A 14,542-nucleotide genomic window follows, 5' to 3' on the forward strand; every position below is an offset into this window, starting at 1 on the left:
CAGGACTCATATACACTTTTAATGCACATTGCTTTCCTCTAAGAAGCTACATTGTCTCCTTATTTATCGCTACCGCGGAGCAATAATTATTGACGATAGCCAACAAAGTTATGACTCAATCACCACAATCATTCAACAATGAAGACCTCCGTAGCAATCAATTTTTTTTTTTATCAATTGTACTTGTTGTTTTTACCATAGATGGGTTGTAAGAGCTTAAACTCAATTTAATTTGGTTAGTTTTAGTTTATCGTTTGTGTAGTCTTTTCTTAAGTTAGCAATGTCGCATTTTCTCGGTGGTTGTTGCCTCGATTTTCTTTCTCCTCTACTTTATGCTTCTACTTTTGGTTGCAATTGTTGCTCTAGTTTTCATTTAGGTTGAGGAGGTCTAAAGAGTAGGGGAGGTGGAGGGGTTTTGGGGCGTGCGTGGTAAGGGAGGGGAAGAGGAGAGAGAAATATGAGGAAAAAGAGGGGAAACACAGGCAAAATAAATTTTCAAAAAAAATCTAACTGGTAAAACCAGTTACTAGTCAACTTCGACCATTTTTGTCAACAAGGAGTACTAGTTCGAACCACTAAGGATTAATCATAGTTGGGATTGAAAATGACGAAACATTAGTAGTTGGGATTAAATATGACGGAACGTCAATAGTTAGAACGGAGTATTATTTACAAAATGCAAATATTTGAGGAATACAAAATGTGAGGTTAAGGGAAAGTCAGTGCTTGTCCTCAACTCTCATTAAACTAAAAATTGAAGTCCTTAACTCAAAGTTTTATTACTTTAAGTCCTTAAAAGACCCTTAGCACTCCTCTCACTTCCCTTTTATTTTATTTTTTTGCATTTTGCATAGTTTTTATTTCCCCGTCTTTTGTTGCATCTTTTTGGTATCTAATTATGCTAATTGGTAACTGGTTGTTTGGTTATATGGGAATTTAATTCCCATGAGACGTTTTATTTCTTATGAAGCTATTTCCGTATACATGTAATGCTTAGGAAGTGATCTTAATATATATTTGGTTGGCATCAAGCAAGTTGCAATTTCATGAATTCTGAATGATCAGGGGAAGGGATATGTGTGAATAAATTCCCATGTTTTGCGGAAATTTCAATTTTTTCAAGGAACTTTCAGTTCCGCAATTTTTCCTGCTTCATGTCAACCAAACCACTACCCAAATTATAAAATCATGATCATTTCTATTGCTTACATAATATCTTGTATACCAAACAACCACTAAGTTGTTTAATTCTTATGGCGTATATATATTAGGAACTATTTTTTCGTTATTTTCTTTTTAGAAAAATAAGTTTTGTTTATATGACAAACAATATGACAAGTATATATATAGTAAATATATGTGTGTGTATATATATATATATATATATATATATATATATATATATATATATATATATATATGTGTGTGTGTGTGTGTGTGTGTGTGTGTGTGTGTGTGTGTGTATATGTATATATGTATATATGTATGGTATACAAATAATTGACAAATATATTGTGTTGTGAAGCATCGATATTATGGCGAGTCCAAACCATTTGGAATGTCGATGGAGGAAATCGTAAAAAATGCAAGCATTCGCGGGTACTTCAATTCTGCACAGGCCATAGCCGATTATGCTGAAGTGATTTTACATGTGAAGGAAACAATGAATGCACATTATTCCCCATTAATTGTTGTTGGAGGTTCTTATGGTGGAAGTGAGTCTACAAAATGCTCTATCTTTCTCTAGTTCTTTTAGAAAGCTAGAAATATATGGGTTACATTTTCAAACGTGGAAAAATCTGCTTTAAATTAAACATAACATCTTGTATGAGGCATATTTATAATAATTTTAGGTCATTAATAATTATTTTGATTTCAAGAGATATTTTTAGTTTTTGCCTGATAATCTAATATATTTATGATCGAATCTAATACATTGAAAGTAAAACTAAAAGCAAGCATTATAGAGTGCTGGCATTCTCATTGAATGACATGTATTATGACATATCACAATAAATTAATATGAAGAGAAGAGACGCATGTTGCGGTTCTTCATTGTTCGCCTGAGGCGCACGGAGTGGCGGTCAAGAGTGGGAGAAGGAAACAGAGAGAGGGTGAGAGAGAGGGAGAGAGAGAGAGGGGGGCGATGAGGGTTTGAGGGAGACGCTGGGTTGAGAGGGACAAAAGTGAGAGAGAAAGAGAGGGACGAAAATGAGGGTTTTAGGGTTTGAGAAATTTTAAAAGTAGAGGCGCTAGTTATAGGGGTTAAAAAAATAAATTGGGCTTTTGGGCTGATCTGCGTCTGATGGGCCAAGGGGTCCGACGCAAATTAGTCTTTTGCAATGCACATTAATTAAGTGCGACGCAGATAGGGACAAGCGATGTGCGTCGGATGGCCCTCAAAGTACGACGCACATGAGCTATATGTGTCGCACACCAATAGGGTACGACACATATAGCTCGTATCTGGTGCTTATGCGATGATGTTTGCGTCGCAATCTTCATTGCATGCGACGCAAATTATGATTTTGCGTCGTTTCGCCTTTCATGCGATGCAAATGGCGCGACGCAAATCGTCTTTTTTCTACTAGTGTTCTTTCCTCTATGCATTACTTGGTTGTTATTTCAATTTCATGTTTCTTCTTAGTTATTGTTGATTATTACACAATCTAGTTAGCACTTGTTTGTAAATCCCAATAATAAGAGCATACAAAAATAAAGAAACCATAACAAGTATGGCTACAAAATGGGGTATTAGATATACTGATTAAAGTTTCAATAAGAGAAATAGTATTATAACAATAACATATTTGTATTGTCCATTTTTAGCCAGTCACTGCCTGCTGTGAAGCTATAGCATCTTATAGAGATAAAAATATACTCCTTTCGTCCTATTTTAATTGTCAAACTAGTATTTTGATATGGCTAGGCTGGGGTGGAGGGGAGGAAACTAGGCTTGGCTTAGCGTAAGGGATTAGGGTAAGGGGTTATAAAAAAAAATAAATAATTTTTTTCCTTATAACTTCTAACTGAATTCACTACAAATACACCTCTATTTTTTATCATGACCCATCATTAATTGTGAATGATTCTTGAGAATAGTGATTTGTAAGTAAATTTTTATAAATGTTTTTGTTGACGTTCTAGGTTAGTAGTTTTAGTCTGTATGTTAATTTTAATTAGTTTTAATAAAGTTTTCCGATTATTTGAGTGATTTGCGTGATTTTTATAACATGATTTTCTCAATTGTATGAGTGATTTGTAAAGTTTCTTCTTTTAAGTGATTTTTGAGTGAGTGTTGTAAATTAATTTTCGTAGTTTTCTTTGAGTGTCGATTTTGATTTTGACATTCCTTTTGTAATTTAGAAAGGAAAGGGGGGCAAAATAGGCATTTCAAAAGAGGACACCATTGCTCCCCCTTCCCTTATATAATAGAGATTTATTTTGCTTATGTGGCATGCTAAACTATTCATGACAAATTGTTTCCCACCTATTATATTACTTTTGATAAAAAGGAATCAAGTCTTGTGGGGGAATTTAATTCTTTTGTTGTTTATTATTAGAAGCTTGACAACTATTTTAGGATATCCAGAAAAAAAAAATAACTTTTACATATATTTGGACCTATCTTTTTCTATTATATACTAGCGATTAATTATCAAGGTAAAAAGGTTTATGTAAAATATCATTCAAGAATTAAAGTACAACATATCTCTATTATATAAGGGAAGGGGGGGAGCTATGGTGTCTCCGAATGAAGAGACTATGTTACTCCCTTCCCATTCTAAATTACAAATTTACTTACAAATCAAAGGGGGCATCAAAGAAAAATACCAAAAATATAATTATAACAATCACTCACAAACTACAACCTATGAAAAAATTGACTTGAAATCAAAGTGTCCACTTTCTTTATAATTTATGAAGTACTGTATTTTCAAAAATCAACTAAAAAATTATAATATTAGAAATTATAAATAAATTCAATAAAATTTCTATTTTGTTCATAGAACTTAACATTCAAAATTAAAAAAAAAAGCAAAAATAATGGTGAGAGACTTAAGTGACAGAAAGTAAACCACTCAAATTTTGCAACTAAAAACAATTATACTTTGTATGTCTAATATTCAAATTTCGACTCTTATGCCGAAGAAAATCGAGTTTCTGTTTCGACAAAAAATTCAAGCACGCATCGCGTGCAAAAAATTTTAGTTGTTATAATTTGAAGCATTTTTTCTTGTCGTTGTTGACCCTTCTTAGGTATGTGGTACATAGAAAAAATAATACTTAAAGTTATTTTGAGAAGGTTCCTCAAACCTTTAGATTGCTCTTAAACACTTAAAACTAATGATTGTTTTAAGATGAACAACGAAGATCAAGATTGTTAATGTCATAATGTCATTTCTCCTTATATGTTTTCAACAAAAAAGACAGTAATACAAACAAGATTCTACCTTAAGTCTTTATATTAACAATATACTCTCTCTATATTTTTTTTTATCTTTCCTACTTTGACTTTGTACTTTTGCCAATGCACTTATTCTATATTCAATATCTTTCATTACATATTAGTAAAAATTATAATAATTAAATATTAATAAAATACTCATTGAAACGAATCAAACAAGACCCATATGACTATATTTTTCTTATATATTGAGAAAAATCTAATAGATTCTCTCTAATTATTAATAGTGTCAAGATTCTAAGTGACAAAGGTAAAGAAATACAAAGGGAGTATTTGCCAACTAAATTAGCTAATATTCAAATCAATGGAAATCTAGTGACATGAATATTTTTTTGAAACGACAATGACATGAATATATAATATAAAATTCAACATATAAACATTGAAATGCCTATGAACATTCTTATTGACTCCATTTTAAATATTAGTTATCTTATTCACATTAAAAAAAATAGTTATATATTAACCTAATATATGAATTTATCTAGTTCTTCGTGAATTGGCATGCTAGCTCTGCAATATATTAGATAATAGTTATATGTGATTGCTCTAAGTAGTTGCATCTTTGTTTATTACAGTGCTTGCTTCATGGTTCCGGCTAAAGTATCCCCATATTGCTCTTGGTGCACTCGCCTCCTCTGCTCCCGTGCTATATTTCGATGACATGATCTCACCAAATCATGGCTACAACTATGTTGTTACCAAAGATTTTAAAGTAATAATATGTTTCTGTATTAGGAGTACTAATTAATTTATGTTCATTTTCTATAATATCATAATTTATTGTTACATCAACTTTAACTAATCATCGTATTGGTTTCCAGGAAGCTAGTGAAAGTTGCTATAGGACTATCAAAAATTCATGGTCTGAAATCGACAAAATTGGTTCAAGTGGAGACGGTCTCGCCTACCTTAGTAAAAAGTTCAATACTTGTGTGTAAGTGCAAACAATTTCTTCTTTTATTTACAAGTGTTACACATAACTATAAATAGATTAAAGGTCATATAGATGCCAACTTTTCAGTAATGAAATTACAACCCACTTTATAATTAGATCGAAATTACTTCATATGAATTTAGTATGCTATTAAATGGAATTGAAGACCTCAAAAGAAAAGGAAATATTAAACCCATGTGATGTAAGTAGATCTTATCTCGAAATTGAAATTCGCTGAAAAAGCTTTTAGGTTCACCCAAGTTAAGAATACGGGTTTTTCATCAAATACTCCTGACAAATCACGAAATTCACCATATACCCTTAATGTTTAAGATATTCACCATATACCTCCGAGTTTTCGAAAATGTTCACTAAGTACCCTTTTTCTAACATAAGTTAATTTTATTAACCATTTTACCATTATTAACCCCTAATCTCAAAATCTAAACCCTAATCCCTAAAATCTAATCTAAACCCTAATCACTAAAACTTAAGATTAAAACTCTAATCCACCCCTCCCCTTCCCCTCCATCAGCCCCCACCCCCACCCCTAACCCACCCCTTCTTCCTCCCCTTCCACCAAGCCCCACCCTTCCCCCTCCCCTCCACCGTCGCATCCCCCCCACCCCCTCCACCTACCATCCCAGCCCCCACCCCTCCCCGTCGAATTATGCGATAACCCCCTCCCCCTCAAACTGCGATAGCCCCCTTCCTCTCCCCCTGAGCACATTTAGGTCGTCGAATCACCGCCCACCATTTCAAACCCTTCATTTAATTTGACTGCTCAATTTTGGCGACATCTCTCTCCTCAAGCTCAGTATTGTGTGGCTTTTTCTTGGCGTCCACACCACCAAATCAACAACAACAGCAACGACGGGAGAGAGAAATCCAAGTGAAAGGGGTGGCACTGTAGAATTTCTCGGTCGAGTGAAGGAAATCCCTCGCCTGAGTTGAGGAAATTCGAGGAGGGGATAATTCTAAGGGGGTTTGCGAAAAATTGTCAATTAAACTGGCGTGTGGTGCCTGGAAGTAAACTGGCGTGGGGTGAGGGGGGGAGGTGGTTGCTGCGGCGGAGGGAAGGGGGTGGACTGGCAGAGGGGATGGGGGCTGCGACGGTGGAGAGAAGGGGGAGGGGGATGAGATGGGGTGGAGCGGAGGGGAGGGGAAGGGGAAGGGGGAAGGGTGGTTGGCTAGGATGTGGTGGAGGGGAGGGGGGGTTGGGTTGGGCTTAGGGTTAAGGATAGAGTTAGGGTTTAGATTAGGGTTACGGATTAGGGTTTAGATTTTAGGGTAAAGGGTTAATTGTGGCAAAATGGTAAATATAACTAATGATGAGTTAACGACATTTAGAAAAAGGGCATTTGGTGAACGTTTTCGAAAACTCAGGGGTATATGATGAATATCTGAAACATTGAGGGTATATAGTAAATTTTGTGATTTGTCGGGGTTATTATTTGGTGTAAAAAGTGTTAAGAATAACATACTTGCACATACTTAAAATATACTTCATGAAGACTCCCAAAACCATCGTTACACTACCATAATATTGCAAGATTATCCAAATCCATACTAAAGCAGTAAAGCTTAACGAAAGTGGTAAGATTATGAGAAGTAAATAAGTTCTTTTTTTTCTTCTTTAGTTTAGTTTTTTCCTTGCTTCCACTCCACTCTTTTATTTCTTTCATCACCTCTTATGAATTGCTAGAACTGAATTGAATTATTTGAATAATGTCTAATAAGATAATTAGGATACATTGGTATTTTTATGTCGCTTATAGTTTATCTTAATCTTTAACTGAAAATCGTCTTTCAATTATAAATCAATTCACTAGTAATTTAAGTTATCCATAGATTTTTCATGATTTGATTATATGTGGTAAAAAGTGCTAGTAGAGGTCGTATAGGGTGTAGGGACATATAGATGCATATATAGTGAAATTTCAGGAAACAATTTTCTAAAAACTATCATAGGATCACAAAACACAATCAAACAAATGAATCATTCAATAGGGATTAGATGTAAAACTTTTGTAGCGTGATTTCACTATTGTAAGCAAGCTTTGAAAATCTAAGTGCCCCAAGTGTTGCTCCTCTAATTAGTCCATGAGCACCAATTGAACACCAACTTCTGCTAGAACGGAAGAGAAAAGATCCCTTGCTTTTTGGTGGTATAGGTGCCTGTTAGATGGAATAGTTTAGGGTTTCACTAGCTCTCTCTCTCTTGTAAAAGGTAATTTCTGATGAAGTGATCACCTAAACTCTAATATTATATCCTATATGTAATAGAAGAGTCATAGGCTAGTTAGGAAAATTAACTCTCCTCTTAATCCCCTTATGATTGGCCCAACCCTAATCCTAAATGGATTTGGATTCTTTTGTCCAACTTCTGCTACAACTTTTAACCTCATAGGATTAATAAATTTTAGTTATAGGCCCAATCAAAATTATCCTATTAATCATACTTATTCTCTAGCAAGAAAATACGATTACTAAAATAATTAACTTTATTATCTTCATAATATTTAGTAATGGACGAGATGTCTAAGGATATATATTCATTCCATCTTTCACTTGTCCGAAGACAAGAGCGCAATGTCAAATTATTTAAGTCATTAAATGCCAAATTTGATAATATTATGTTATTATTCTCAAATTTTGTTCCCTGATTGGTGTGTTCGAACTACTCAAATAAGGATTAACTATACTCTTCAATCCTATTCCGCATGGCCATGTAATTTTTTAGTTCTAGCTCATCAAGAGGTTCCTATTTTATAGGAGGACTTATTCACTCTTGTATGACCATAACCCCCACTCAATTCTTAGCACAGCTGATCACTGCCTTTATAACCTCCTTTTACGGTGCAGCGATTAACATTGTCAAGGTTAAACTAATTATATTATGGTTATTAAGACATACTCATGTATAAGGAATCCACTAAATATGATAGTTTGATTCTAATTTTAGAATCTAATTATGTTAAGTCTCAATATATCATATATACATTCATATAATCAATTAGACATCTCTATGTCCCCGTAGCCCATGAAACTGCGCTATCAATTAATTACATACTAGTCTTTAAATAAATTACTTATGTCCAATTTAGTGATTTAGACTAGGGACTTTAAATAAAGTGTGGTTTCAGTTCACTTTATAGCGTTCAGTTATCATAACATTTCGATAATCTTATTTGAAAACGTAAATTATTTAGACATTTTATTTAATACTAAACCAAACAATTAGATAAGAAACGAATTTGCTCTGATAAACATTCAAAGCATAGTAAATGTCTTTACAATTGTAAACATGAAGTAAACAACCTAAAGCTATTCTCCCTTATGCTTAAACCCCATAGACCTAGTATGACACTCATGCTTAGGTTGAGCAAGCGGTTTAGTCAGAGGATCTGCTACGTTATCCTCAGTATGAACCTTGCTTACTTTCACAGCCTCTCTTCCAACAATTTCTCGAATGAGATGGAATTTTCTAAGCACATGTTTAAACCTATGATGCGATTTGGGTTCCTTATACTGAGCAACGGCACTATTGTTGTCACAATACAACTCAATGTCGTTCTCAACAATTCTAGGAACTAGACCACGCTCACTAATGAACTTTTTGATCCAAACAACTTCCTTTGCTACATTTGTTGCTGCAATGTACTCAGCCAACTATTGTAGAATCTGCAATGGTACTCTGCTTAGATCTCTTCTAGCTCACAACTCCTCCATTAAGACAAAATATGAAACCAGATTGGGATTGGAAATCATCTTTGTCACTCTAGAAGCTTGCATTGGTTTATCCAGAGTCAACCAACTAACTATCTCCACCATAAACCAAAAAATTATCCTTAGTCCTTTGCAAGTACTTATGGATGTTTTTTGCTGCAATCTAGTGCACATTATCTCCTGGATTTGACTGGTATCTGCTGCATATACTCAAAGCATATGTAACATCCGGTCGAGTGCAGATCATGGCATACATAATGGATCATACTACAGAAGCATAGGGAACATTACTCATACGCTTGACCTCATCAAGACTTAAAGGACACTGAGTCTATGCCATGTTGGATGGAATGAAACCTCTTTTCGAGTTTTCTAGCTTGAACCTTGTAAGAACCTTATCAATATAAGTCTCTTAACTAAGTCCAATCAACCTTTTCGATCTATCTCTATTGATCTTTATTCCCAATATGTACTCTGCCACTCCTAGGTCTTTCCTAGAGAAATTATTTTTAAGCCATTTCTTGATTGACTCAAGCATGGTTTTATCATTTCCTATGAAAAGTATATAATCCACATACAAGACTAGAAAAGTAATATTATTCCCACTTAACTTCTTGTATACACAATATTCCTCTTCATTTATGAGAAAACTAAATTTCTTGACTGCCTCATCCAATCTTAGGTTCCAACTCCTTGATGCTTGCTTTAGTCTATAAATGAACTTCTTCAACTTGCATACCCTCGCTAGATTTTCTAGATCTTGAAAACTTTGCGGTTGTGTCATGTACCCATCCTATTTCAAGAACTTATTCACGAAAGCGGTTTTGACATTCATCTGCCATATTTCATAGTCATGAAAGGTAACAATCTCAAGGATTATCCTAATGGATTTCAGCATGGCTACTGGTGAGAAGGTTTCAGCATAGTCAATACCATGAAATTTTTTTAAAACTTTTCGCCACCAACCTTGCTTTGAAAACACTAATGTTTCCATCCTTGTCTATATTCAACTTGAAAATCCATTTGCATCCAATGGGTTTTATCCCATCAGGCAAATCAAACAAGTCCCATACTTGATTTTCAGGCATGGATTCCATTTCAGATTTTGAATTTTCTCATATCCAATGGATTCCATAAATTGCTCATCTCGAATTTTTTCAAGATATACATATCTCCCACTTGTTTTTATGGAAATAAACTCGTTTTTTCTAGAAAGACACCATTACTAGCAACAAACACTTTTTTCGATTTGATTGTGGAAGTAGTACCCTTAGTATCTTTTGGGTAACCCACAAAAGGAATTTTAATGGATTTGGGTGAAAGCTTATCAGAGAGTAAATGTTTTACATAAGCTTTGGGACATTTCCAGTCCACATGGTGCTCTATTAAGTGTGAATGTTGCTGTTTCAAGCATAAATCCCCTGAATGAAATAGGAAGATCAGCCAGACTCATCATGGAGCACACCATATCAGGTAGAGTTCGATTCCTTCTTTCAGAATCGCCATTTAACCATGGTCTTTCTAGTGGAGTCCATTTGAAAGTATTCCACAATCCTTCAAATAATCACCAAATTCTTGAGATAAATATTCACCATCACGAACGAATCATAATGCCTTAATCTTCTTCCCAAGTTCGTTTTGTACTTCATTTTGGAACTCCTTAAATTTTTCAAAGGATTTTGACTTATGCTGCATGAGGTAAATAAATCCAATTCTACTTACATCATTGGTAAAAGGAATGAAGTAACTATATCCTCCCCTAGCCAAAGTACTCATAGATCCACAAACATCAGTATGTATGAGAGCTAAAAGATCATTAGCCATTTCACTTGAACCTGCGAAAGGAGACTTTGTCATTTTCCCCTTCAAGCAGGACTTATAAGTATCAAATGATTTGAGAATTCCATCTTTATGAGGTTTCTCAATACCCTTTGAGCTCATGTGGCGTAATCAACAATGACATATGTATGTAGGGTTTGAATCATTTGCTTTATGTTTCTTGCTGTCTATGTTATATATGTGGGTTTCTAATTCTAGGACATATAAACCATTTGATAACTTCGCTGAAACATAGAACATATCATTCAAATACGCAGAAAAATAATTGTTCTTTATGGTAAATTAAAAACAATTGTGATAGGAGGAACATAATAACAACTATTAAGTTCTAAAACTAATCCTAAAGGTAATAGTAAGCTATATACTCCCACTGCCAATGTAGCAACTCGTGCTCCATTGACAACACAAAGATCCACTTTTCCCTTTTCTAATATTCTACTTCTTTTGAGGCCTTGCATATTACAGATAATGTGCTAACCACTAGCAGTATCAAATACCCAAGAAGCAGAAGTTTCTAAGTTAACTTCTATAACATACATATCCGAAGAAGAAACCCCTTTCTTCTGATCCTTCAGATACTCAAGGCTAGGGGTGCTTATCGAACGATCCGAGCCCGAATAGCACTGGGCTCGGCTCAAGCTTGTTTAACTTTTCATGGGCTCGGCTCGGCTCGAGCTCTTGGCGCATGAGCTCGTTTAGGCTCAGTTCGTGAGCTCGTTTAGGCTCGGCTAGTGAGCTCGATTAGGTTACTCTTCTCTATCTTTTTCATTTTCTTTTTCTTTTTAATTATTTTTACCTTTTTTTTTATCTTTCTTCTCTTATATATCTTAGTTATTATCTTAAAAGAAATAATTAATATAGGTTTTAATATATATAATAATTTTTTAATATATAAACAATTTTTTTATATAAAATACTTTTTTTAGTATAAAATAATGATCGAGCTATTCACGAGCTTTACGAGCCGAGCTTTTCTTAGCTCGGCTCGGCTCGTTTAAGTCTTGAACCGAGCCTGAGCTCTAGTCGAGCTTCAACGAGCCGAGTTTTGACCAAGCTTTGACCGAGCTGAGCCCGAGCTGCTCGCGAGCTTGTTAGGCTCATTATCACCCCTACTCAAGGCAACCACTTTTCCAATGACCAACCTTGTTACAGGTGTAATAATAGTGCTCATCACCAACTTTTTGTTTTGGTGTAGTTTTTGCTTTTCAGAAGTTTTAGACTTGGCAACTTGTTTGATTTTGTCCTTCTTAATAGCAATCCCGATCCTATTGAGCAACTGCCCTTTACTGACCATAAGAACATCCTTATGTTCTTTTCCTGGCTTGTGAGGGATGTTTCGCTCGGTCTGAGTTAGCATTTCATGCATCTCTTGCATCATTGCTTCCTCTCATTGCATATGAAAGTTGTTTAACTTTTCAGTTCTGAGAACGATTCCCATGTCCCTTTACGTCTAGCATTCAGTTTGTCCTTCGAAATGGCAATTAAAGCGCATATTAGAAGTAGATTTGTTGGTGTTGTTGTTGTTTCTAGAGATGATTACTAATAAAGCAATATTCACTTAATGTTTATCAAGAAAGCAACAATTGAACAAATTTTGATGAACTACTACCCTTTATTCAAAATGAAAGTCCCCTATTGAATAAAGAAATAACCAAGATTCCCTATCACCACAATCAAACGGACTTTGGCCCTGCCTTTAATGTATAGTAGTTGAGGTAAGTAAATATTTTACTAATTATAACTAATTATAATTCTTGGTAGACAGCTAAACAACTACATCTTTATTCCTATCTCTTAGCTTCAAAATCCAAGACTTTGTCTTTTGATGATTTTGTTGAGTTAAACCAACCATTACTATGTAAATTTCAAAAATCTACACCATTATCAGCGGAAATATGAGTAACATCCCGCTTTGATTGAACCGATCACTCATGATCTAAGGTTTTATAGGTGTTGTTTGAAAAAGCAATTAAACTCAATATTACTTTTGGGGACCTAAGTTCACTAATATGGTCAATCAATATTCACCACATAAATTAACTAACCACATATAACTTAGAAACAAACATTTAAACAAAATAAATGCTAATACAAATAAAAGCAATAATTAAAATGATCTAGTATGAACCCTAAACTTGGAAAATAACTAATCTTCATGAATCTTCCCTTGAAATTCCTTGGATTCCCATCCTTGAAATTTCTTGGATCCTTATGATTGATTACATAATTTGAATTAAATATATAACGAAAATTTAAAGTTACAAAAATACAAACAATTCGCATATCGTATTTAATTTACATTCAAATATAATGATTCACATATTATATTTACTGTGCTGATTTGGGCCATACTAGTCATAACATGTAAAATATAATGTCATACATATTACATTAAATATCCACGCATTTAAAATATCAAAATAAGATGAATACAAACTATTTACTTATCAACAATTAATAAGCAAATAAAACTTTTCATAATAATTATGGGGTGTATAAGATAATTTGAAATAGAAGGAAAGAAAAAAAAATACTCAAAGAAAAGAAACCATAAATTGAATTTTGAAGAGAAAGGATCATAGGAAATATATAGATTTCAGAAAACATTGATTATTCTGCGCTGGGTGCCCGACCCGATGAAATTTTAAATTCATCAAAATCTACCCAAATTTTTTTGGCGGGTCAACAGGTCGAGATTTTTTGAACCCATGTCGGTTTAATAAAAATCTAGGCAACAATCCAGTTTTACTGACATGCCACGACGTGTCACCCCTGCCGGACCTCGTTCGATAGTCCCAGCCACAAGCAGACTCGGCAGCCAAGGCCGACCAACCCCGCTTGCACTCAACGGTAGGGGTGATAACGAGCCTGACAAGCTCGCGAGCAGTTCAGGCTCAACTCGGTCAAAGCTCGGCTCGAGACTTAAACGAGCCGAGCCGAGCTAGGCAAAGCTCGGCTCGTAAAGCTCGTGAGCAACTCGATTATTATTTTCTAGTAAAAAAAATTATATTAAAAATATATTTTACATTAAAAAAATTTAATACAAATTTATATTTTAATTTAGATTACAAATTTATATTTTAATTTAGATTACAAATTATATATTTTAATTTGTGATCCAACTTCACCTCTACTCCACTAGGCACTAAAGTCCCACATTGGTTAGGAAAAGTAGGATCAACCTTATTTTCTTTATAAATAGCTACTACTCCTTATTTCAACTTAAAGTTTAATTTTGTATCTCCTTGGTTGGAAAACAAAAACTATATTTTATTTTCTTCACAAAGGGAATGCAGTATATTTTTAAATATTTGATTATTTAATACTTAAAATATTTGATAATTATTTAAATGCACTTAAGAGTGTTAATGGTACAAATATGATTTTTTTTTATATAAAACATGAAGTCACACATTGAAATTTTAACAATGCTAGGAGGGATTCCAAGTTATAAAAGCATATGTAGGATGAGTTTGTTTATCTTAAACAAAACATGGAGTCTTACATTGAAATCTTAGCTAGGGAAACCATGTTATAAAAGCATGGGTATAATGAGTTTTTTTTCTTTA

At 34.0% G+C, this 14,542-nt stretch overlaps 1 protein-coding gene across 1 annotated transcript in view; it reads left to right on the forward strand.

The window, feature by feature from the left end:
• Positions 1 to 14,542, forward strand: part of LOC104898111 (uncharacterized) — a 38,609-nt gene that overhangs the window by 8,636 nt on the left and 15,431 nt on the right. Inside the window, exons 2-4 of the mRNA XM_010685129.4 lie at positions 1,526 to 1,715; positions 5,047 to 5,183; positions 5,293 to 5,405. Of these exons, the coding sequence (XP_010683431.1) occupies positions 1,526 to 1,715; positions 5,047 to 5,183; positions 5,293 to 5,405 (440 nt within the window). The remainder of the gene's footprint in view (positions 1 to 1,525; positions 1,716 to 5,046; positions 5,184 to 5,292; positions 5,406 to 14,542) is intronic.

This window comes from Beta vulgaris, chromosome 1 (genome assembly GCF_026745355.1).
Source record: "Beta vulgaris subsp. vulgaris cultivar EL10 chromosome 1, EL10.2, whole genome shotgun sequence".
Lineage (NCBI taxonomy): Eukaryota > Viridiplantae > Streptophyta > Magnoliopsida > Caryophyllales > Amaranthaceae > Beta > Beta vulgaris.